At 41.2% G+C, this 26,625-nt stretch overlaps 1 protein-coding gene across 11 annotated transcripts in view; it reads left to right on the top strand.

Moving 5' to 3' along the window:
• Positions 1–26,334, top strand: part of CYSLTR2 (cysteinyl leukotriene receptor 2) — a 136,886-nt gene extending 110,552 nt beyond the window's left edge. For 5 of the 11 annotated variants that reach the window (XM_034665165.1, XM_034665164.1, XM_034665168.1 and 2 more), the window contains 3 exons: positions 19,666–19,738; positions 20,616–20,716; positions 22,761–26,334. In XM_034665165.1, coding sequence (XP_034521056.1) covers positions 20,655–20,716; positions 22,761–23,799 — 1,101 coding nt within the window. In that variant the 5' untranslated portion in view covers positions 19,666–19,738; positions 20,616–20,654 and the 3' untranslated portion in view covers positions 23,800–26,334. Of the gene's footprint in view, positions 1–5,257; positions 5,408–15,107; positions 15,130–19,665; positions 19,739–20,615; positions 20,717–22,760 lie in introns of those variants that run through there. The other 6 variants (XM_034665172.1, XM_034665173.1, XM_034665174.1 and 3 more) reach the window with 4 other exon arrangements.
• The last annotated feature ends 291 nt before the right edge of the window (positions 26,335–26,625 follow it).

Genomic DNA, 26,625 nt, shown 5'->3' with positions numbered 1-26,625 from the left:
GGAAAGAAAGCTTTTTGCATCTCTACTGTTTTGAAGCGAGGTTTCAAGGAAAGAGGGAAGCAGATTTGAAGAAGAACAAGAAAGAAGAAAAGAGGGGAGGGGAGGGAAGACAGGCCAGGGGAGGGACAGAGAAAGAAGCAAGTGGAGGGCAAGGGAAGGGAGCAGAGCCTATTTGTTCTAGAGGTTTAAAGACTAAGCTGGAAAAATTTAAAAGGATCCATATTATTGTACATTATAGAAACAAGAATTTTTTATCACTAAAGAAAAACTATGTCCCACATAAGGGTCCTCCTATGAGGCTGTGGAGATAGCATTTTGCCCTGTTTGCGCCTCTAGTACAGAAGACGTGATTGTCTACAGAGTACTTGGGGGCATCACGGATTCTTTAAAGGACGTTGGTTCCTTTTTATTTTGCATTTTACCTTGACAATAATTTTATTCTTTTATAAATTCTCTGAGAGAATTGAAGGCAGTTTTCCTTGTTAGCTGTAGCAGACACAAATCCTTACCAGAAACTCGTTTGGCACAGGGTGAGAAAAACAACTGTCAACCCTCAGATATATAAATAGTGTCCCTTTCTACAGTGTTTAGCACAGAGCACCATTTGGGTCTTTTCTGTCAACACCTCCCTACTCTCATGCCTTTGAGTCTGTATTCTTGTCCCTAGAACCTATATTTGAATTTTAAGAAACAGTCAGTTTGTGAGGAAAAATACGCAAACATCATTTTGCTGCAAAAGACCATTGGGGATTTTTTTCCTTAGAAGATATTTATTGTGAGACATAAAATGAGGGAGGTGAATAATACCTTCCCCGGCTCATTCATTGGTCATTTGCGGGAGCACATGTCTGTGCTGCAAGCTGTGCTAGGGCCTGAGGATGCGGCAGTAGACTGGTGAGACCCCATTCCTGCCGTTAGTGGTGAACAGTCTGGTGGGTGGGCATAGACAGGAACTATGGCTGCCCAAAGGGGTAAGTGCTGGGACAGGAAACCCATGGCACTGCAGGGCAAGGTGGGGCAGCGGGCAGCCAAGACCTGGAGGGGTCAGAGAAGGCTTTTCCTTGAAGAAGTGATGTCTAGAATGAAACCCAAGGTTGGGTAAGAGATGTCCAGATGAGCTGGAGCTCAGAAGTGAATAGGCAAGAGAGAGCCGGGTGTGTTTAGGGCATTGAAAGGAGTTCCATGGGGCTAGAATGGATTTTAGTGAAGGAAGTTGTGGGGAGAGAATATGCTGGTTGATGAGATCCACACTGTGATATGCCTGGAGTTGAACTTCATTCTTTTTTTTTTTTTTAAAGATTTTATNGTTGAACTTTTTTTTTTTTTTTTTTTTTTTAAAGATTTTATTTATTTATTTGACAGAGATAGAGCAGCCAGTGAGAGAGGGAACACAAGCAGGGGGAGTGGAAGAGGAAGAAGCAGGCCCACAGCGGAAGAGCCTGATGTGGGGCTCGATCCCACAACGCCGGGATCACGCCCTGAGCCGAAGGCAGACGCTTAACCGCTGTGCCACCCAGGCGCCCCTGAACTTCATTCTGATGTGATAGTAGGTTTCAAGCAGAAGTCATATGGTCAGATATGCATTTTGGAAAGGTCACTCTAGCCACTGTGTAGAGTATGGCCTGAGAGTAGCAAGAGTGGAGGCAGGAGACTGTGTCCTTTATGCAGGTGAAAGATGACAACCTGTACTGGGACCACCGTCAGCTGATCACTGTGATGGAAAAGAGGAGCTGGTGGAGACGGGTGGATAATGAGGCTGGGTCGGCCTCAGAGGAGACACTGGGCAGCAGGGCAGGCCGGGGAAGGAGGGAAGCCTGTGGTTTGCTTCCGTTCCATCCTCTCTCCTCTTTAGATTACAGATGCCTATTGTCCCCATGCTACCGGCAGTTTCCTAGGGCACTTTCCTGAGCAATTCCCGTGGTTTTCCATTTTTTCCAGACATATTGAAATATTCTCTCCTTATCTGCTTGTTTCTTACTCTCCTATACAGGTATCCTACACCTGGCATACTGAAAAGTTCTCAGGCTCTTCTTCCCTTGGCAACAGACAGGGTTGTATCAAGCATGATAATGCATCGACTGTGTATGAGTGCCAGGCTCGGGGCAGCTGTGTTGCAGGCTTTCGCCTGTGTCACCTCCTTTGGTTTTCTGGATAACTCCAAGGGGTTGAGTACTTCTTAATGCTCACACAATTAGCAAGGCGTAGAGCTAGGGTTTGGCTCCTGTTGTGATTTAAAGCTTTTCTATGATATCACAATGCCTCTATATCATCCAGGAAGCAAAGGATGTTTAACAAGCTACCTTTGTAAATAATTTCTTTAATGGCAGAATATGAAATGCCTCAGTAGGGGGGAAGAGAAAGACAGGCAGTTTTAATTTGAATGAATGGGCTTTGGGGGAGCCCCTGAGTCATGTCATGTAGTCACTTCGATTGTGGGCAAGGATAATCCTAAAGCTGACACAGTTCCTAGGAAATTATTGGACTGTGTTGGGTGATGGCTTCTGAGATAACACTTGCTGACCTTCTGTCTTTCAATGAGAAGACTGGAGGATCAGAGGCAGATGTAGAGTGGCCCTGCAGCCTTCCCGAGGTCAGAGACTGGGTTAGTCACCGATACTGTCAATCTTCCCAGATACACTGGTGAAGTGCACTACGGGACAAAAAATTGTTGAGATATTTTTATAAAATGAAATCCATAGTCAGTGTCATAGGTTCATAATTTCTATTAACAAATAAGAGCTGAGAAGTTACAAAAGCCAGAGAAAAGACAGCACTTAGTCAGAATAATGCTTAAAGAAAATGAAGTCATATCTTCAAGGAGCTCAGAGCTGTCCTTACTCAGTTCTTCGCATTCAGTCTGTCTTTGTTTGTTGTAGTGGCTGAGTGTTACTGGTTAGGAAGAACATGGAAGAAAAGCTAGCTTTGGGAGAACGTTTGAGAATGAAACAAGGAGATTAAGAAGACAGAGATGGGAAGAAGGATGTCAGAGGAAATGCCATGCATCTCACCCTTGGGGGCAGAGAGAGTTCCCTCACATGCTCAGATGCCAACCTTCTCCTAGGGTTCAGCTCCTGCTATGCCCCGGGGGATAAATAGTTCTCTGGAAACATTTGTACCCCCAAAATACACAAGAAAGAATGAAATTGTGAAAAGAGTCCAATTTTAAGGGGCAATTATCTCCAAATGTGTCCAAAATCCTTAAGCAACTTTTTGCTCAGGAGAATTATCCAGAAAGGAAGTTCTGTACAAATAAGAGGAGAAAAGCAAGCAAGCAAACAGTGAAGAAAAGCTTGTCAGCAAAGGGTAGAAAAAAGGCAAATATTGCTAACTCATAAGTCTGATGCTGAAATCTGTCATCTGACACTTTTGAAACGGTCACTTTTCATCCATGCAGACCTTTGCCCTAATGGTGGCTCTGACAATACACAATTTCTTAAGGTGCCTCTTCTTCTGTCTGTCCATGTACATTTGTGGTGGTGGATGTCATTTTACCGAACATTCTGTGGTCTGAGCAAAGTTCTCCTTTCAGCGGAAGAAGGCCGCAGCCAGTGGGTGCGGCCTGTCCAGCCCCACCCCCAAACTGGACCTAACAGTCAACATTTCAAGAAGGCCCAGCAGCTTTAGGCAGAGCCCAGGCCAGGAAGGCTCTAGTGGCTTCCCTGAGCTTTCAGGAGTCGGGGAAAGTGCTAGAAGGAGAGGAAGGCAGATGCAAACTGAAGGGCACATGAGGATCAGCAGCTGGGCAAAATCACCGAAAAGCTGGCAACCCAACTGCTGTGATTTTAAGAAAATGTGCTAATTAGGAAACTTAATATGATAAGGTGTCTGGTCTTTAGAGCTAAAAGATGAAACCAAATTAATGAAATGCAGAATTTATTTTGGGGGTTTCTGAACTTTCTCGGAAAATTCTGGAATTTAGTCAGCAGGCAGGTCAGGGAGACAGACCAATCAGCAGTATCCTTGCTGATCCTGGCAGGTTGCTGAAGAATCTGAGCAGAGATGGCGATGGGGGCTGGAAAGTCTTGTTACAAAAGAAACGGCTTAGGTCAGACAATAACAAGGGAGAAAGTGCTCAGCGCACTCGAGAGCCCACAGAGCTGCTCAGCCTATTGTGACAACTGTTTGTGAAAGCCTTCCCACCCTTGCAGTAAGGGTTCACTCAGGTCTTCCCCAGATGGGAAATGGGCCAGATCCAAAAACTCTTTCTCAGGGGTTTCAAGCTACTCCAGAAACCCGCAGCAATCCTATAAATAGCCACACGTTGAATTTTCTGCCTGCCGAGCTCCAGGGCGAGTCAGGCACAGGTTGGTGGCATCCGGGGGGACAGGGCTCTGTGAGCGTTGCAACTTCGAAATGTGGAGTCCTAACCAGAGGACAAAAACTAGACAGTAAAACTCTGCATCGGCCACAGAGCAGAAACTCCAATTATTCTTCAGGGTGAATTATCAGGCCCTAGGACTCTGGCTGAAAAGTCCCTCTGGCTCCAGAGCTGTTAAGGAGAATCTCTGCAGTACAGAGAAAATGAATTAGAGAATTTCCTCCTCAGGGAATTGGCACAGCCATAAATACTATTCAGCGTTTACTGGTTTACAGCAGGTCTGGGCCAAGGTGTTGACTCCTCCGCTTAGAGGCATGGGCAAGTAAAGGGCATTTGGAGGGCAAAGGGGCATTAGCCTGGAGGTTCGTGAAGTGACTTGCACTTTGGGGCACTTTGAGGCACTTTGGGAGAGACAGGGCAGAGGAGGGAGGCGGGCAGCAGAATGCTCCAAAGTTCTGACTCCCTGGAAACAGGACCCTCTGTGGTTCACCCCCCCTCCCCGCCCCCATTTATTCTGGAACCCTGGGAACCGGCTCAGTTCCTCATTCAAAAGATGTTGTGATCTCACTTCTTTTTGTCTGTATTTCTGTTTTGGCCTCCAAAATTTAGTTTACTTTCTCCCTTTGGAAAAAATCTGAAAGTACAAGACTATTCTGAGGAGGCAAGAAAGTATATGAAGCTTTACGTGTCTGCCATGACATTTGGGGGCAGTTTCAAGTAAGGACTAAGCTAGCAGTCTTGCATTTCAAGGATGAGGCACCCGATGGTACTTCCCTGTTTGGGGGGATGTATCAGATCAGCGCTCTGGGGCCTCTGGGATTTCGAGGGACACGCATGTTGTAGAATCTTCTGACCCGAAGGGTTGCATCCTGTCTGCAGGGGCTCAGTCTGTGATCCTTTGCAGCAACGACTCTCACACGGTGCTTTCTCTCGTCCCAGCCCTGGCCTGGGTGCCATTCATGCATCATCGGCCTTCATCCTCGCAGCAGCCCTGTGAAGGAGTGACTGCTCTTATCACTGCCCCCAAGTTACCGAGGAGGCCTGGAGGCGCAGGGGGGATGAAGTTACTTGCCCAGGGTCACAACGCTAGTGAGTAGAAGAACCAGAGCTCACATCTGGAGTCTCGGCCGCACCTGCTGCTCTGCCGCTGCTTCCCCATGCCAGAGACGCCATGTTTATTCATTTTTTAAATCAAATCACCTCTCAGCCTTGCTTTTGTATTTTTATTAATGCCCTGAGAGCCTTTTTGCCTTCTAAATTGTTTCTCTAGGCCCCAAATTTGAAGGTTAATCATACTAGTTAACATTGTTGAGTGCTCAAACGGTGTAAAATACTTCACACTCATCGTGCTGTTTACAGACAAGGAAAGTGAGGTGCAGAGAAGATAAATCACTTGCAGAAAGATCCCCAAGCTCGTAAGTGGCAGATCTGGCCCCATGAACATACCCCAAATCGCTCCTTTGAATATTTCTGTAAGCTACAAAAAGAGTGCCCTATTTGCCATTCCACAGTATACAGTAGCTCTGGGGGCTAAAATCTAAGTTCTACTCTGAAGTCATCAGAGAAAACGAAGAACATTATTGTGGGGGGCGGGGAGTGATGACCTGCAGGGTGGTTATTAAAGCAGAATCCTCATACTGTGGAGAACTTCAAACCCACAGTGACATGGCGGGAGGATGTAGACATAAGCGAGGGGGAGAAAGGGAGGTCAGACGGGGCCAAGAATTCACCGGGACCGTCAAATCCCATGGTTCTGTGATGTTTTAGCTGGTTTAATCTCGAAATGGTATACAAGGCAGGAGATACTAACAGTTTCTAGGCACCAGCTAACAAAACCCAAGGTTACAGTGGTGACTTTGTACGTGGAGAGTAAGGATAGAATTCAAGCCACATCATATAAAAATAATGGCGATAGCTCTGTCCATGGACTGGATGTGAGATATAAGAAAGAGAAAAATGAAAGAAAACATCCCCCAAATGGTCACCAGCTAAATTGGTCCACTTCAGCTGCCATGACAAAATACCACAGACAGGGTGGTTTAAATAACAAATTTATTTCTCACAGTTCTAGAGGCTGGAAGTCTAGGATCAAGATGTTGACAAGATAGGTTTTATTCTGAGACCTTTCCTCTTGGCTTGTAGGTGGCCACCATCTGGCTGTGTCCTCACATGGCACAGTGTGTTTCTTCTCCTAGGACACTAGTCCTTTCGGATCAGAACTCTACCGTATCACCTCATTTAACCTTAATTGCCTCCATAAAAGCCCTGTCTCCCAATACAGTCACATTGGAGGTTGGGGCTTCAACATATAAATTCTGGGGGCACACAAACATTCAGTCCCTAACACCAGCTGAGCGGGATTGATTTGAGAGGGAGGATAGACCCAAGTAAGATTTGAACTAGAAACAGAACTCCAAATAAGGCTATCCTGTAGACGACTAGAAATGTAGGAGTATAACTTAGGTTAGAATTCAGGAAAAACCACTTAAATTTTCTAGGTTTCAGAGGTTTTTTCTTTATTTGTAAAATTGAGATAAAATGCCAATTCAGCCTATCTTAAAAGATAGCCAAGTGGAGCAAATGAGATTGAGAAGAAAAAATTCTTTGTAAATTACAAGATGAAAATATATTTTCATATGTAAAAGACATCTGGGAGTTGGAGGCAGAGAGATGGGGTAAAGTTTCGGTGGTGGCTGAGTTCTTGGGGGATTATCGAGAGAGGTGAGCTGAGGACCCCGGTGGGTGTCCAGTGGTGGTCCACAACTGGGTAAAGAACTAACAGCGGATTCAGAAGGGCTGAACAATCAGGAAATGGAAAACCACAAGTACTCAGGACCACAGAAGACAGAGAAGGAGTAGAGGTTTCACTGATAAGACCTGAGGATCAAATTCTAGAGTAACTGAGAAGGAAGTTTGAGAAGGAGCAGTGGACGCAACTGTTGAACAGGAACGGATGACCTCATCCTAGTCCCATATGATTCACAGGCGGCTCTCATGAGGTGGTGGGGATGGGGCAGGGCAGCTATTGCTGTAAATTAAAAAGAGGAAATTGAGAACAAAATGACAACAGTGAGCCCAGGAATTCAGGGAATTTAAGTGTGAGAGGACAAGCAAAAACAAAAATTTGAATAGGTCACAGAATTTGGTAGAAGAGAAAGCTGGCATTTGGTCGACCACCCGCTGTGTGGAGTGAGCCCATCTTTCATTTACAACTCAGAACAATCCTCCATGCTCTCTTTTTTAGCCTCACTTGGAGGGTGAGGAAGCTGAAGGTCAGAGAGGAAGAGTTTTGCAGCTAGAATGTGGGAGGGTTGAGAGTCAGACCATGTCGGCTAGACGTCAGGTACAGAGTACATTCTAGTCTAGAGGTTCAGGTGGATGAAGTTGAAGAGAGAAGGAAAAATGAAGAGAGGAAAAGACCCAAGTCACTGGAGGGAGTTTGGCTAAGAGTCACAATCAAGGTGTCTCTAGAGAAAAGAAGACATGCAGCTTCCCTCCAGGACTCAAAAACCTTCCTCCAACAACACGCCCTTCACAGCTGCCAAACTTGAATGTGTCCTCTCCCAGCACAGCAGTCACGCTCTCAACTGCTGCACCTGTCCTCAGGCTTCCCCCCACTCCTCTGGTCACTGATAACCTTCTTATTGCAGAGTCTCTTGAGGCATGTAATCCCCGCTGACCACCTGCTCCTTCAACCAGTCTTTCTCCTGGCCTCCTTGACACTGCATTCTTGATTCGTCTCTTCTGGTTTGGCCAGCCTTAGTCAACCATCTCTCCAGGCTCCTGTTCTCTGCCTGTGTCTTAGTTGGTGATGTCCCCCCAAGGTCTTATCTCAGGCCCTCTTTCCTTCTCTGTTCTCACACCCCTGTGTGAGGTCATCCAACTTTTCTGGCTTCAGTCGCCATCAGGTGCTGATGAGCCATAAATTCAGCAGGCTTCCTGAGCCCCTCCACCCCAGGTCTGGACTGCAGGGTACAGTTCCATTTACATGTGTCACAAAAGCCTCAAATTCAAAATGTCCCGAATTGAACTCATTCCCCCCCAAAGCAGCATCTTCCTCTTATGTTCTTTTTATTAGTGGAAGGCACCATTCTCCCAGCAAAGATCTGAGACTATACCCTCCCCTGCCTTCCTTGACATTCCATAACTGGTCCATCCGCAGCTCTGGCCACCTCTCATTTTTCTTTATATCTCTCAGTCCCATCCAGCTATGTCCACCCCCTCTGCCCTGGACAATCACAGGAACATTCCTTGCAGTCTCTCTGAACCTAGGCTTGACTCCTCCCCAAGTGTCCTCCACCTGCTGCCAGAATCACCCTTTCTAAAAATGCACATCTGCTGTTTGCAATTCAAGGACTCTCCCTGCCCTCAGAATAAAATTCAAACTCCTTTGTGTGGAGGTAGGTCACTCTCAAACCACCCTCTGTCCACCTCATCCTCCCTTTCATGCTTCACCTAGACTATATCACTTGCAGCACCCCAAACTTGCCCTGTGCCCTCAGCAACCAGTCTTCATACAGCCTGGTTCTCTGTCTGGAACCCCTGGCCCCTCTCGCTAGCCATCCTTTCCCCTTAGTACCTTAAAAACGCCCTTGTTCCCTAAGGCTGTTCCCAATGGCATTTCATTCTGATGGCCCTTCTCACCGGGCTTTGTCTATTATGTTGTCTGGTTTAGTCACCACTCTGGGAGTTCCTCTAGGTCTGAGGCTGTGTTTCCTTCCTGGTCAGGTCCACAGGAGCCAGTATTTGTGGCGCAGAGAGAGGCAGAAGAGCTTTGTGACAGAGAGCTGGGAGCTGGGTTTAAGCGCCGTCCCACCACTAACTGACAAGTGAACGTGGGCACACGAGCTATTCGGTATCTTTGCACTTTAGTTTTCCTCATCTATCAGATGGCCAATTCAGACTACCTAGGGCTGTTTGGGGACTTACTGAGTTAGCACACAGAAGGAGCTTTGCAGAGTGCCGACCGCACAGTAAACACAATGCAGGTCGGCTGCTGCTCGTTTTGAATGAATGAACATCTGTGGCTGATGGAGGACGTGGGCTTTCCCAGAACCCGCAGGCAGGTCTGCCAAAGGCGGGTAGCTTGAGTGAAGGAAGTGAGGGTAGCTGATGAAGTCAGACAGTCAGGGGCCTGATGTTAACTTGCTGGAAGGATTTTCATGTGGGAGTTAGAAGTCCCAGAGAGGGTGGCCACACAAAGGACCCAGAACGTCACCTAGTGGTAACATGGGAGGCTGCTGGCCTGCAGGTCTAGCTCTCCCGTCCTGGTGCTGACAGCTTAGGTGCTGCACAAAAATCCCATCATTAATTCTTTGCAAAGATGATGCAGACTGTCCTGACCTTTATTCTCCAGAAGATTCTCTGTTCTTCACCGGTTTATCGCCATCTCGCAGCATCCGGTTGTGTAATGCTTATTGCTTGCTGCTCCTCGGGGGATGTCTGTGTTGGTGTGTCTGAGTGCCTCAGTTTTCAGGTTCTGAGATAGGTCACAGGCCCACATCTCAGCACGGAAGGTGAGCACACGTGTGGGGGGCGCACAGTCCCAGTCAGTGCTGAGGGGGGAGGAGGGGTGGGAAGTGGGGGGTTGGGGGAGGTACTCTGTGACAGGGGGTCCTTAAAAGGTGTTATTCTTTAAAAATAATGGTATTTTCTAAGTACAGGTGAAACTAATCTCTGCGACATTTTGGACAGTTGCAGCTTTGCTCTGACCATGAGAACATTCCAGGCATCAATAGAAGCTATTCATCCACAGCAGATTTTAACTGGCCATGCAACACATTTGGTTTTCTTTGTAACTGAAATATGGAATCCCCATCTCCCCATCTTTTCACTGTTTCTTCTTTGTTGTTTCATCACCAGTAAAGCCACAGGAGACGCCTTAATTCTTTCTTTGTTCCCAGCCCCCTTTCAGTATGGGAGGCTGTTCACGTGCTCTTTCTCCTCTCCTGCCAAGGCAGTGGAAATTAGTCTGTCCATTTATTTCCTGATTTTCCTTGAACTTACCTCTTCATGTATTTCTCAGCTTCTTGTCACGTACTTCATTGGTCCGGCTGATTTTTACAGCCGCATATAGCAGGTGATTTCTTTTTCTTTTTCTTTTTTAAAACAGTCTAAAAGGTTGAAGTATGATGTGGTCAGACGTATTTTATATGGGCGGGAAAGAACAATCAAAATGTTTTAAAGGATTCTCAAGAGAAAGTATTGAGCTAAATAGAATTTTGGAACTGAGCTGGTCCTGCTTTTAGCCTACGGCTGTTAGCTAGATGAGGCTCTAGGAGGGGAATCAGTGTATTTTCTTTCTTATGCTTTCCAGGGATTAAGATGCTCTTGGAATCAAAGCTCTGTAGGGTATCCTCTCCCTGCAGCTGAGGCTGTTTGTTAGCCACTGACCACTCCCACCCTCCTCCAGTCCCCTCCAGGGCCCAGAACCAATCCCAATCTCAGGCAGAGGTATAGAAGCAGCTCTGGAACTCAGTTACCCTGGAGGCTGATCTGATCCTGACTTTGTGCCTTGACTCTAAAGTTGGGCATATCTCTTTTTCCTGAGCTTTGGTCTCCTCCTCATTAGGGAAAATGGACCCCTATCTTGGCATCCCTGGCCTGAGTCTGTGCCTCTGTCTCTCCAAGACCCAGGGCCTCCAAAACCCAGGGCCTCTAGAACTCAGGGCCTCTAGGACTCAGGGACTCCAGGACTCAGGGCCTCCAGGATTCAGGGCCTCCACGACTCAGGGTCTCCCAGATTCAGGGCCACTAGGACTCAGGGATCTCAGGACTCAGGGTTTCCAGGACTTGGGGCCTCCAGGATTCAGGGCCTCCAAAACCCAGGGCCTCCAGGAATCAAGGACATCAGGACTCAGGACCTCCAGGATTCAGGGCCTGCCTGTACTGACTCTCTCCTTGCACTGTGGCCTAGCTCTAAATCGTCTTGCAGCTTACAGACGAACTTCCTAATGAGTTCTGCCTTGGTCCCCAGTTGCTCAAGGAGTCCCGGCTGCTGAAGTCTGGTTTTGGTTCCCCCACACCCCTCAACTTCCTGGTGGAACATCTCTTACCATCTTTTCTGATGACCTCTTATCTGTGGTCGTACCTGCTGGATTCCATGCATTCTCCCTATAACCCAAGCAAGGAAATTCAGACTTGCTGTTGAGAGAGATCAAAAGCAGAGAGCCATTATTCATGTCATCACAACAAAGGCCCTAAGAGGTGGCCCTCAATTCTGCATATGAGAACTCTCATCTTGTCAGTCTACTCCTAGGCCTAAAAAAATCAATCTACACAAGTCAAACTCACAGGGAAATAATTTTTAACCCAGAATTCTGGTTATTCTGGTTTGAACATTTATAATGGGGGGTTCTACATTCCCTTTATTATAATCTTCCAATTCATGATTCGAAGTCCACCCTTCCAGAGGGGCCCGATGAAGCAGATGGATTATTAGAAGGTAGCCTGGTAGAAACAGACTGAAAGCAAAGGAGTGGAGTGGTTTTGAGAGACTTTCATCATAAACATGTCAGAATAATCCAAGAGTTACCAGTATTTCTGTACAGTATGCCTTCCTAGCAAACATGAAGAAGAGTCTACTTTTTATACTTCACATGAACATGAGAACTGAGGTCATCAACCTCATGGTCAGTGGGATGACAGATGTTGAAGCGAGGTCAGAGCTTATTCCTACATACATTCCTGAGGGTGGAGGAGCTAGGGGGCATTTACCCAGTACCAAGTACTATGTGAAGTGCTCTATCTATCTATCTATGTATCTCATTTAATGCTTATAACAACCCCACGAAATCAATGTTATATATATCCTTGTAGTGGTTTGAATTATGTCCCCCCAAAAGATATGTCCATGTCCTAATCCCAGGTACCTCTGAATGTGACCTTATTTGGAAATAGGATCTTTGTAGATGGATTTAGTTAAGATAAGGTCATACTGGATTAAGATGGACCCTTAATCAAATGACCTGTGTTCTTGTAAGAGGAGAAAACAGAAACACAGAATACATAGTTGGAAGATGATGTGAAGACACAGAAGAAAATATCATGGGACAGTCAAAAGCTTGGAGTGATGCATCCACAAGCCAAGGAATGCCAAAGGTTGCTGGTAACCACTAGAAGCTAGAAAAGGCAAGGGAGACTTCTTCCCTAAAGGCTTCTAATGGAGCATGGCCCTACTGACACCTGGATTTCAGACTGTGAGGGAATAAATTTCTGTTGTTTAAGCCTCTGGGTTTGTGGTACTTTGTTAAGGCAGCCCTAGGAAATGAATACAATCACCATTTTGTAAATGAAGTAATGGATGCTCAGAAATGCTTATTTACCCAAAAGTACGTGCTTAGAACTCCCTGACTCCCAAACACTTGAACACTTGCTCGTTGAACTGGTCCATTAGGCGGGGGTTCTCTTTCTCATCTATCCAAAATCTTGTTCCAGAAAAATTATATAATAACATCAGCATTTCCCAAGTAGGATTGTGTAGAACATTAGTTCTATGGGGTATTAGAATGTGTTAATGCACACAAGTTTTCAGGGTCAAAAAAAGGGAAGGATATTATGTGTAAATCAGGCTATTTTTTTTTTCTGTCTTCCTGCAGGACACCCATAGAGACTTTAACGTGCATTTTGACTCTCCAAGAGAGGAATACTAGAGCTTACAGTAGTTCTCAAGCTGATTTAATCATGGGAGGCTTGTGTTTCACAAAGCATCTTATGGAATTCATATTCTGTGGAAGATACTTTGGGAAGTGCTGAATTAAAGAAAAACGCTTTTCTTTTTTTTGACATCATTTACATGTCAACTATGTTTTCTGAGTTACACATTCACATAAGTGTCTGAAGGAGAATTGAAAAACATCCTTGCTGCATCAGAAATATATTTACAAGCCGTCTCTTTGGGTAGATTAATTTAACTAATATTTTACCATACCTTTGTTATTCTTTAGATCATTATGTGTATTCTCAGAGTCAGTGTCTTTTAGTCAAAGACCATTGGGAACATACCTGTAGATGAACAAAGTTGGGACTATTGTGTGAAGGGGGAGTGCACATGAAGGGAAACTGGAGTATCTCAGAAAGAGGATGTTAGGAATTATAATAGGATTTATGCTTGCATTAGATAATTTGGGGTAAGATTCAAGGAAGCAGGACTTTGCAGGAACAAAAAGGGTTATTAGTTTGTATAACAGATTCTGAAAAACAGAGATCCATACTATCATATTCTGATAATGAAGACATGTCCCCTGAAATCCTCCTGTTCTTTTCTAGACTCCCAGGAAGCTTCCCTCCACCCATACCTCAAGTCACAGGCTGTTATGTAATATTTATACAGGTGCAGTAGTAAGTGTTTACTCTAGCAGAAAATTCTCTTTGGCTAGTTAAGGAGAAATTAAGGACTATGTTATTATCTATGACAACTCTGCCCAACAAATTTCTATTTAAACCTGAGCTTTGTCGAAGATAAACAAAGCCAGATGCTAAAGGAAGGACAGATTTTAATTGGTAATATACTGTTGCAGTGGAGAAAAGAATCTGACATGAACTGAACTCAATTTCATTTTTTACAGAGGTGAGTGGATGTTTTTAAGGAAGACTCAGCAGAGTCAGGGAAGTAAAAAATTACAAAAAAAATGGGAAGGGGAGGTTGGCCCATGTGAAATGCATCTGGGTTTGCTAACTGACACTTTTGAAGCTTAGGATCCTACCTTCCCACAGAGGCTGGGAGACAGGAGCCCTATCTTCAGGTGTTGGCTGGAACAAACAGTAAGTTCTTTTGATAGCCTTGAGTGTTTTCAGGCTCTACAAGAGGGGGATGTTATGGTCATCCTAGAGGTGTTGCCTTGAACTGTTAAAAAAAGCTGTTAGTCCTTCATTAAGGAGGACATGTGATGTAATGAGCACCGAGTTTAAGACTGATGAATGACAAGCCTGTACCCCTGAAACCAATAATACATTATATGTTAGTTAACTGAATTTAAATAAAAAATGTTTTTTTAAAAAAGAAAGTGTGGCAAACACAGGTTGCGAAGCCCTCATAAACCGTATGAACAGTGTCGCATATTTATATGGTTAGGCTAAAACCTAACCACGTAACTATGTGCTAAAATAGCCTATTAGCTAAAATAGGCTAAAATTCCCTTCACCAATGTTTTCTCCTCCATCTATCACCACCACCACCACCTATTTGTATGTGTTTGGGCTTGAGGCAAATTCTCTGGCTTAGAGTCACGTTATATCCTTCCCGTTTACATAAGCTTTATATTTTATGTTGTAGTAGAAAATCTATCGAATGGGAAAATGATCATGACATTTCGTTTATAGGAAAATTGTTTACAGATCACAAAACAGCATTTACAACCTACCGCCATTTTTGTAATTTAAAAAAATGTTAACACTGAAAAAAAAAAAAAGCAAAAAACTGTTAGTCCTTTATTCAAGTCTTTATGGACCAAGTTGGAAGCCTATCAAGAAGAGGGCTCAGAGGAGCCTGGCTAGAGTTTGATCAAGGAGTGAGTCTCTGCCAACTTCCAGAGCAGAAGTTGTACACTTTAAATAAATAAGACTCTTGCCAGGGTCAGAGATAAGTTATGAGTGATTCTTTCCAGTCACATTATTCCAACTCTGGTAGTTGTAGCTTGCATGGTATACACACCAGGCAGTCTATTATCTCTCCTGAGAGAGACTTCACTCAATTAACCTGTGCCTGCCTCGGTCAGATGTCTCTGTGTATTCTTTTTAGGAAAACATGACTCATGGAGGGGTGGTAATTTTAAACATCTGACATCCTCTAACAATGATCTTGAAAACACAGGGTAAGTTAGTGTGTGGCAGGTGAGTGTCAGCCCGACGTCCACATAAGAAGTAGACGAGTGGTAACTGGGAATTTAAGAATCATTTATCACAATAGGAATGAGCCTTTTTCTTTATTTGAGCGTCTGTGGTGGAGAGGATTTGAGGTGGACAGATTCCTTCAATGGAGTCAAACAGGTCCTGCAAAGCAGGCTGGAAGGTTGCTGAAGAAAATAAAGTAGTGATTTCTATCCGGGTTAGATCCAATCTTTGTTCACACTCCCAAAGCGTTAGGTTTTGCTGATAGGGTTGTAAAGACCTCAACAGAAGCATTTTGTTGATATGGGGTCAATATACAATTTTTATAAGACTGAAATTGGGGTTAATTATGTGAGGGAAACTTAACTCTCAGAAAGGATATAGAGAAGAAAATTTACATCTTGAAGTGTTTTTTTATTTTTTTTGTTTGCTTGGTTTTAGTTATTAAATTTTGTCAGTAATCAGTTAAATTTAGAACAGTAGCTATGTTCTAAGAAAAAACAACCCAGAGGGGTGTCTGGGTGGCTCAGTTAGTTAAGTGTCTGACCCATGAGCTCAGATCTTGGTCTCAGGGTTGTGAGTTCAAACCCCACATTGGGCTCCATGCTGGGTGTGAAACCTACTTAAAAAAAAAAAAAGAATAGAAAAAAATAAAATAAAAACCAGAGAATTTTGTTTTCTCTTAAGTGGCAAAGACTGAAATGGGTCACAGGATGAAGATAAGGGAAATCATATTAGTTAATAGGGTAAAAATACAATGATCAATGAAATGAGTAGTAAAGGGAAAGAAAAGGGTGCTAAAGAATCAGAAAATTAATTTTGTCTGTCTTGTGTGAAAGCTGTCTGCTTCTGTAGTCAATAATCTGTCCTTCTGTAAATCAACAGCTCATGGAGAATTTCTAAAAATCTTCAGTTTGAGGTCTTTCCAAGGAATGGACTTCCAGTGTTTGGGGGGAAGTTCTGTGTGTCTTTTTAGTTGGGAGACATGAGTCCAAAATTTAAAATATTGGAGTGTTAATGCAGTGTCAGTTGTTAAAGATAGCAATAGGGTCCTCTCCATCTAGGTTCAAGAGAAGTTTTTCTCTGATGTCTTTTCCAGAAGACCAAATATCTATGTTTCAGATCACACACAGACTGCTTTGGGGAATATTTTGGTAATGCAACTTTCCTGTAATCATCATAGTAGATCACAATAAAATAGGATGAAGGATTGAAGTAATTCCCAAATGCGTAAGGCAGTTTGTTATGTCCTCAGGAGGAGGTAATTTGTGGGTTTTAGGGGGGATTGATCTCATTGCCTGCAATCAAGGCCAATGGAAATACTTCAATCATTAGAAGTTGGAGGGTGTTAGAATTCCATTAGTTCTTGTTACTCTCCCTGTTGTTTGTGGATAAGGACAGTGACGTTTCTAAGTAAAAGTTAAAGCTTTACTGTTCTTTGATGACTCTATCAGTGAAATGTGTGTCTCTTACAGAAAAGACAAGTTGGGACTCCCAAATTAAGCAATTTTTTTTTCTACCATACAGCCAGAGCTCTGTAGCAAAGAAAAGCCCTAACACATTCTGAGAATAAACAATAACCAGAGCACATCCACAGACCTTCTGGAGATGTTCAAAAGGAGCCTTGGGACTGTAGTTGTCCATGTTCTACCTTTACAGACTTGCTAGAATTGTGTTGATGGCAGATTGGGCATGCATGGGAGCATCCTTAGCGATAGCCTTCAGATTACCCTGTCGGTGTTGGTTTAATACCATCGCCAGTTTATCTCTGCTGTTGTAGGTAATATCATGAAGCAGCCTTGCTAAACTCTACTTTTATTATGGCTGTCTCTTTGGGTAATAGCAAAGCATCTCAAGGTTCTTTGATTCATTGTTTACTTTATAGGGAGTCTTGTAGTGTCAGGAAATCTCTATTTCTAAATTATTTTGAATTCATGGATGAATCAAATATTTGTTCTTTTATCCTTTTGTCAGCAAGTTTGGGTAAAGGCAATTAACTTAGTCATCTGAATTTATTTTATTATTTTATTTATTTTATTTCAAGGTAAAGTTTATATTTCAAGGGTAAATTCAAGTCATTGATAGCATAGCCTACTTGGCAATTTTAGTTTTTCTTTCTAAGTATGAACCAACCAACCAGCAAAATTAAATCAGGGATATGCAAGGGAGAATCTAGAAGGTCCATGCAAGGTATGAACACCTTGGTTACTAAGATAACCAATTTTTTTTTTTAAATAAATGAGGAAAGGAGGCTGGCGTGGTTTAATGTTACAGCAACGGATGGTGATGTTTTAAAGGAAACCAACAAAATTGTGTAGGTTATGTGATTGGCTGAGAAGTCCCACGTCATTTCTATCAAAGGAAAGTCTGTACAACAGGGAAACTACTTTTTTTAAGTAATCCCTACACCCAACATGGGGCTTGAACTCAGGGCCCAGAGATCAAGAGTCCCACGCCCTGCCTACTGAGCCAGCCAGGTGCCTCCAACAGGGAGACTATTAAATTTAGTGGAGACCCCAGAACTAAGTTGACAAAGTTGACTTAAAGCTTCTAGAAGCCTTGTTGGAGCTGCTATAGCCCTTAAACAAGATGGTTACACAGTGGCTACTAGGTCTAATGAAAGACTGAAATCAAAGTTGATCTCTGATGATTCCCATGTAACCCAGTCAGAAAGTCTAGTGCTTGTTCAGATTTGTCATGACCAAAAAGGAGAAAAGGTTTGTGAATCTAGAACCCTGGGAAAAAGTCTTTTTACACTCACTTATAGTAATCTTTGCATTTAAACATAAACATACTTCTTTTAACTTAGAAAGTATGTAATCCCTGAAAGATATTTACATTAGCATATTTTACCTAAGTATAATCAACTTTTTAGGGGTAACTTACAGCTTTTTTATTACTTGTTTGACAAACCAAAACAGTGTAATAGTTTTAGATTAATTAAAATTCAAAGGACTTTTAGAAATCTAATTATTCCCATTTTTCCTTCCTTTCATAGGATGAAAGAACAAAGCTTGTATTACCCCTTGACCATTGTAGTAAAACCCCAAGATGGTTTGGGCACAAAAGACAAATTAATGGTTTTATCCTAAATTTGGGGGCTTGAATTTGGGAAAGAAAGAATCAGGAGTAGTTGCTTAAAGAAAGAAGATATAACTCATAAGTACCTAGAGTTAAGAAATAATTATAGGAAACATTGTTAAAACACTTTCTAGAAACTTTATTTTGTTTTTTTTTTATTTTATTTTATTATTTTTAAAGTTCCATGATTCATTACTTGCGTATAACACCCAGTGCACCGTGCAATACGTGCCCTCCTCACTACCCATCACCAGCATTTTGAAAGCAAGGAATCTTTTTAAAAATAATTTAAAAGTGTGTCAGAAGCACTGAAATTTAACAGAATATTTTATTGACAAAAAGAAGTCTTTACTACTGAGTGTAAAATAACCTAATTATTTTATGTTAAAAAGATTCTAATTCTAATTTTAAAGGATTTATTAATATGCCCTCGTATGCATGCATTTAGGCATTCACAAATGTATAAATACACTAATAAGTAATGAATTTAAAGTATTAAACTATAGCTTTAAAATTAAATCTATTAAATCTATTAAATAAAACAATGTGTGTATCAAATTTACCCTGAATAAACTATTTCAGCTTTCTTAATAAACAAACAGAAAATCATATTCATTATCTTGTATATGTATTTCTCTGTATTAATTATTTATATTAATCTTGACCAAAGTAATCAACCTTCCTTTTCATCAAGCATAAGAACAGAGGAGAGAAAATAAAGACTAATTTAGATATTTTTCTGTCTACTAGCATTTGTCATACAATTTAAACAGTTTTGAAGTATAATATAATTAAAAAGTATAATTCAAAGGCATTCACACATTTTGTTCATCTATTACCCTTGTAAAAAATAAATTAAAATGTATATTAGTTCAATTCATTATATTGAATAACCACTGTTTTGTATCTATTTCTTATTTAGAAATTGTTTAGGCATCCAAAAATTATTTATTAACTATTTTTCTAAGGTCTTCAAGCTAGTTAAGTTTCAGGAAATTATAGTTTTGGCTGAAATGTTAAATTCTTATGATTTGTCTCAAAGAATGTCATAAAATTAATTCTTTAAAAAGGATTCATTGTGATCACTTTTTAGTTAAATTCAATTTTATGTGTATAATTTTAAATTTTAAACAAGTTATGGAAATAGTGGAATATTGCTTAATTCATAAATCCCATGCAGGAAATTCATTTTAATCAAAGGAAATTTAACCCTGGCCTTGTTCAGATCAAAATATTGTCCTGACACTAGTTATAATATACTAAATTAATTTTTTGAAAAGACTCTGAAACATGCCAAAATGGATACCTTCTTTTAACTTGAAAATAATGCCCTTTCTTTTTTTTCTTGCAACAGTAATAATAAAAGCTATTATGTAAATACACTTTTAGTGTCCACAAAATGAAATACATCTTAATAACTTTGTCTTCCTTTATTTCAGATATTTTGCCTGTTTATCTAGACCAAACAGTCCTAGAATATGCACATAAAAAGTGAAGGACTCTTTTGATCAGGTAATCATTCATTTCCTAAGAGAGGGAGAAAGAGAAAGAGGAATTGAAGGAAGAAAAAAAAGGAAGGGGAACTTGCTTTACATGAATATGACATTAACACTAAAAAAAGACAATTTTTACATGAACTATATTGAATATTGAACCAGACTTGAATGCATGAAATAAACTCTATTTAGTTGTGGTGCATAATTCTTTTTGTAATATTGCTAAATTTTATTTGCTAATATTTTGCTAAGAGATTTTGTGTCTATATTCATAAGGAATATTGGTTTGTAGTCCTTTGTTTTATACTATGTCTAGTTTTAATATCAAGATAATACTAGCTTCATAAAATAAATTGGGATGTGTATCCTCCTCTCCTATTTTCTGGAAGAGATTGTATGGAATTGGTGTTAATTCTTATTTAAATATGGTAGAATTTGGTGGAATTCTCCAGTGATACCCCCTGGACTTGGAGATTCCTTTTTAGAGTTTTAAATTGTAATTATCTCAGTAGTTCTAATTATCATTTTGTATTTAGTGAGTTGGGGTAGTTTTTTTTTTTAAGGAATTAGTCCATTTAACTTAAGTTATCAAATTTATGTGCGTAGAGGTGTTCATATTATTCCCTTATACTACTGATGTCTGCAGTGTCTATGATTATAACTCCTGTTTCATTCCTGATAGTGGCAATTTGTGTCTGCTCTATTTTTGCTTTTGTCTGTCTTGCTCCAGGTTTGTCAATTGTATTGATCTTTTCAGAGAACCAGTTCTTTCTTTCACTATTTTTCTCTATTTTTTTCCTGTTTTTAATTTCCTTCATTTCTGCTTTCACCTTTTTATTTCCCTTCTTTTGCTTGCTTTGGGTTTATTTCACTTTTTTTTTTTTTCCTTAAAGTAGGCTCTCAGCGTGGAGCCCAGTGCAGGGTTTGAACTCATGACCCTGAGATCAAGACCTGAGCTGAGATCAAGATTCAGACACCTAACCAACCGAGCCATGTAGGTTCCCCGAGTTTATTTCACTTTTCAAGGACTTTTTTTTAGCTTCTTGAGATGGTAGCTTAGATGACTGATTTAAAACTTTTTCTTTGGTAGTGTATGCATTTAGTATTATACGGTTTCCTCTCAGCACTGTTTTTGCTATACCCCACAAATTTTGATAGTATGCCTTTTCATTTTTATTCAGTTCAATATATTATTTGGTTTCCCTTGAGACTTCCTCTTTGACCCATGTTTACCCATGTTTAGAAGCATGTTGTCTAGTTTCCAAGCACTTGGGGATTTTCTGTATTTCTGCTGTTGATTTCTAGTTTGATTCTATAGTAGTTATAGAGCACACTCTGTATGATTTCAGTTCTTTTAAATCTGTTGAGGTTTGTTTTATGGCCCAGGATGTGGTTTATTTGAGTATATGTTCTGTGGGCACTTGAAAAGAGTGTGTCTTCTGCTTTTGTTGAATAGAGTATTTTATAAATTTCGATTGGTTCCTGTTGGTTGATGTTGTATTGGAGGTTTTCCATATTCTTGCTGAGTTTTTGTCTATTCGTTCTCTCAGTTATTGAGACAGGGTTTTGAAATTACCAACTGTAACTGTGGACTTGTGTATTTCTCCTTTCAAATCTATCAGTTTTTCCATCACATAATTTGCAACTCTGTTGTTTGGTGCATACACATTCAGAACTGGTGTGGTTTTTTTTGGCAGATTAAACTATTTTATCATTATATAATGTCCCTCTCTCAGAATTTTCTCTGCTCTGAAGTTTACTTCATCTGATATTAAGAGCCATCCCTGATTTCCTTTCATTAATGTTTGCATGACATATATGTTTTTCATCCTCTTACTTTAAACCTGCCAATACTGTTATTTGAAATGAATTTCTTATATACGGCATATAATATATATATAATATATACAGCATATAATATATATATATAATATATACAGCATATATTATATACAGCATATTTTATCTAAATCTATATCTCTATCTATCTATCTATCTATATATTCTGGTCTGCCAATCTGTATTTTAATTAGTACATTTAGACTATTTATATTTAATGTAATTATTGATTTGTTAAGGATAAGTCTGCCATTTTATAATATTTTTCTGTTTGCATTATCTATTTTCTTTTTCCTATCTTCCTGTTGGTTATTTGAACACTTTTCAGAATTCCAGTTTATCTCTGGCGTTTTTGAGCATATCTTATTTGTATAGCTTATTAATGGCTGCTCTAGGTGTTACATTACACATACATCACTTACTACAGTCTATTGGCATCATTGTTTTACCAACTCAAGTGAAACGTGAAAATTTTACCTCCTTTGTGTCCCTTTAACCTCCCCCATTTACAATATAACTATTTTTAAAAATTCCCCTATATCACATCAAATCACATCAGGTGATGTTAGAGTTTTTGTTTCAATCATCAAACATAACTTAGACTCAAAAAGAGAAGAAAATCCATTGTACTTACCTATATTTTTGCTTTTCATGTTCTACCTCTTTTTTGATGTTTCTAGGTTCCTTCTTTTATTGATTCTTTTCTGTCTGGAGGACTTCTTTTAGCCATTCATTTAGGGTAGGTCTGCTGGCAACAAATTCTCCTAGTTTTCCATCACCTGAGAATGTCTTGACTTCTCCTTCATATTTGAAGGGTATTTTTGCTGGATATAGAACTCTGGGTTGTTAGACTTTTGTTTTAGCACTTGAAAATATTGTGTCACTTCTTTTTGTCTTCCATGCATTCTGAGATGAGACATCTTCTCTCTGGTAGATATAAACTGCAGTATTAACATAAGCACTGGGCCAAAGGTCTCCCAAGTTTGAGGCTTCAGCTTCAACCAAATAAATTAATGTTTATTTTGCATTCTAGAAATTTATCATAAAATATAATGGAACATACAGTAAAGACTTTTCTGTTTTTTTTTTTTTTACTCAAGAGCAAAGGAAAGCAAGTATTTTTCCATTTCATTAAAATCTGGAGAGATGTAAGTAATGAGCAAGAAGTAACATTTTGTGTCTGTTCTTTTTTAATCCAGCATGGAGAGAAAACTTATGTCCTTGCCTCCATCCACCTCCATACCAGAAATGGAACCCAATGGCACCTTCAGCAATAACAACAGCAATGGGAACTGTACAATTGAAAACTTCAAAAAGGACTTTTACCCCACTGTGTACCTGATAATATTTGTCTGGGGAACCTTGGGAAATGGCTTTTCCATATATGTTTTCCTGCAGTCTTATAAGAAGTCCACATCTGTGAATGTTTTCATGCTAAACCTGGCCATTTCAGATTTCTTATTCACAAGTACACTACCCTTCAGAGCTGACTATTACCTCAGAGGCTCCAATTGGATATTTGGGGACCTGACCTGCAGGATTATGTCTTATTCTCTGTATGTCAACATGTACAGCAGCATTTATTTCCTGACTGTGCTGAGCATTGTGCGTTTCCTGGCAACTGTTCACCCCTTCCGGCTCCTCCACATTGCCAGCATCCGGAGTGCCTGGACTCTGTGTGGGATCATATGGATCCTTATCATGGCTGCCGCAGTAGTGCTTCTGAACAATGGCTCTGAGCGGAAGGGCAGTGCCGTATTGTGCTTAGAGCTGAATATCAACAAAATTGTTAAACTGCAGACCATGAACTACATCGCCTTGGTGATGGGCTTCCTGCTGCCGTTCTGCATGCTCAGCATTTGTTACCTGCTGATCATTCGAGCTCTGTTAAAGGTGGAGGTCCCAGAATCGGGTCTGCGGGTTTCTCACAAGAAGGCACTTATCACCATCATCATTGCCTTGATCATCTTCCTCCTGTGTTTCCTGCCCTATCACATACTGAGAACCCTCCACCTGCTTGTGTGGGAAGTGGATATATGCGAAGAGAAGCTGCATAAAGCTGTGGTCATCACACTGGCCCTGGCAGGAGCCAATAGCTGCCTCAATCCTTTGCTCTACTACTTCGCTGGGGAAAATTTTAAGGAAAAACTAAGGTCTACGCTCAAAAAAGATCACCTACAGAAGACAAAGTACAGCAATCTTGTCTGCATGTGTTTGAAAAAGGAAACACAAGTTTAAGGGGTCAGTAGGTGAGGCCTGTTCTTGTATGGTTGTGCTGACCTTCATTCACACATAGTCTCAGATGACCATGTATTTACACCATTTCCATCAAAGGTCGATCACGTTCTACTTCAAACATTTTATTAGGTGTGTTTGCAGTGGTTGAGTCTAGATGAGAAATGTAGCAGGCCAAATCTCTACTAGTCTTGCAACCTAAAATGTCAGCATGGGAAGAAATGCTTAGCACATTGTGTGCTTCTTTTCATCAGACTCTGCAACAGATCTTGGTCCCACCAGACATTCTAAATCAACTTTAAAATAACCTCAAGCTCCCCAGCTTCTCCAGCTCCTCTTCCATCTTCAATCCCCTAAGATATAGCCAGTTAACAAAGCTAAAGGAGGTTCCAAAGCAGATAAGAAAAGCATCCTAAGAATTCACTGAAAAGACTGTTGAAGAAGGCTGCCCTTAAATGAAGCAGAGTCAAGGTCCCAAACAGGAGCAGTGAGAGAGAAAGGGAGAGAAGGACTAGGGCAAGAAAGAGTTGGTGAAAAGTAGGGAAAAGGAGAAATTTCATTTTGCATGGGGAGAGAGGCTCTAGCACACTGAAGGCAAGAAGGTTCTCTTTGTCTCTCTCTTGCCAGGGGGCCAGAAAGGATAGGAAGAGGAAGAGGAGGAACTGGGCCATTTCCTAGGGGTGGAGGGATTATGTGTGGAATAGCTGAGAAGAGGAGGTCAATTTTACTCTTGGAATTTGGATTTGGACTGACTTCACTGCAGTCCTCAGTCTTGCACATTAATCCATCAAGATGGAAGCCAGAAGAGAGGCAGTTGCTGTAAGTGTTTGGTTGGGCACCGAGAGAGAGGGTGGGGTAGAGGATAAGTTGCAAAGGTTGTTGTACCCCTGAAATTCTATTAGTATTTTGGCAAAACATGAATAAGGTCGCTTTCCTTTTGAGGGAGTATAGAAAACTGGATAGTGGAAAGGGGTTCTTTCTGCCACTGAAACAAAGCTAGGGAGACTACCAGCTGCTACCTCACAGACCACTGTACCATCAACAACGGAATGCCCTCTCTGTGCGGGGCAGACTGTGCCAGACACTTCACATTCAGTAACCCCATTTAACTCTCTCACCAAAGCCTGTGTTTCTACTTTACAAATGAAGAAACTGAAGCTCAGAGAAATTAAGAAGCTTGTTCAAGTTCACAAAGCTTGTCAGAGTTTAAAAAATAACTGTGGAGTAGGGTAGCCACCACTCTCCCTACAAACCTCTGGGAAGGTTGGTTGAAAGTCTGAATAAAATTTCCCTTTCCCCACCAGGCACCTACTCCCCCTCATTCTCACCAGATTTTCTCTTTGGAGTTACTGACCTCAGGCAGAGTGGGGTGTGGGAGGGAGGTGGTGATCTCAAGCTAGGGAGAAAGGGAATGTCTTCATCGAAAACAAGAACCATAGGGCTCTTCCCTTACTCACTGCCAGAAAGCTGACAGACTCATATCCTGTCAAAACAGGAACCTGCAGGATCCCCCTGTGGGGAAACCGTCCAACCCAAGAAAAAGACTAATAGATACAGACTGTTGAGGATTTCCCAACACAGAAGCCAGCACCTGCCCTATTACCTACCTGACAGGGAAGCCCACACTGCAACTAATCCCTTCCATTCAGAGAGCATCTATTCAACCTGTTAGATCCTCACTCTCAATTATGAACAGTCAATGACCACTACACATTGGGGGTGGGGAGGGGTGGCATGGGGCATGAAGGCCCAAACATGACAAACACCTACAAATAAATGAGAGGATAGATAGAGATATTTTTGGTATGAAAGGTCTCAACACTTTTATCATTCTTGCACTTTTTATCAGAAACCCACTGAGGATGTGCTCTTCTAAAATACATGATTAAGCTAAGATAGAGGAAAACATGGCATCTAGGAAACAAGGAATCCAACACAGGAGAAAGGTGAACAACTTGAGATGTTGGTGGTAGCAGAAAAACAAGAAACTAATTGATTTGCACACATTGGAGGGATTTATATTTTTCTTGAAGAACTTGGGATGAACCAGAGAAAATACATAGCAAAATAAGCAAGGGAAAAGACACTGTGATCATTGAATGCTAGCAGAAAGAAACAGTTGTTTAAGAACAGAAATATAATCTCAGTACACTACATGGCTTATCTGTGAATAATGTTTACACAGAGAATAATGTAAATAACAAAATACTGTGATAGAACTTTTTTAAGAAATGAGAGGAAATGTATGTGGGGGAGGGGTGTAAGAAGTTCAGGTCTCCATCTTCCATCACAGAAAATGCATAACAACTAAAGCTGGAGAATGATCAAAGCTGTAGAAAAATGTTATTTAGCAATAGGAACTACAGTCCGGAAGAAAGAGTGGGAAGGATGGACAGGGATGGCCTCGGGAGAGTTTGGGGTGGGACAATAGGGTGGAGATTTCTCTTTTCTTTTAAGAACTTTTTAGCCATCTAACTTGTAAATATGTATTGTGGAAATAAAAATTAAGTTGAAATTAAACTTTAAAAGTCAAATTAATTCTGTGGGTTTTGTTTGTTTTTTAAGAAATGAGACAGAAAAGAAAGGTCACCAGAAATGGACACTGAACATTGACAGGAGAAAGGAAATCAGGGAATGCCTACACTTGGATTTGGGCCTCTGAGGGAGGCCAACCTGGCCCTGTCATGGGAGGGTAGACCCCTCTCGGGATGATTGGAGTCACTTGCTGGGATCAGAGATGATTTAGTATATCAGGATATTGTTTAGTCACAAGCAGCAGAAAACCCAACTTCAAGTGGCTTAAACAATCACTATCTCACATAACTTAAC

The sequence above is a fragment of the Ailuropoda melanoleuca genome, chromosome 7 (assembly GCF_002007445.2).
Source record: "Ailuropoda melanoleuca isolate Jingjing chromosome 7, ASM200744v2, whole genome shotgun sequence".
In the NCBI taxonomy this organism is placed as follows: domain Eukaryota; kingdom Metazoa; phylum Chordata; class Mammalia; order Carnivora; family Ursidae; genus Ailuropoda; species Ailuropoda melanoleuca.
This window is presented reverse-complemented; position numbering and strand designations above follow the sequence as displayed.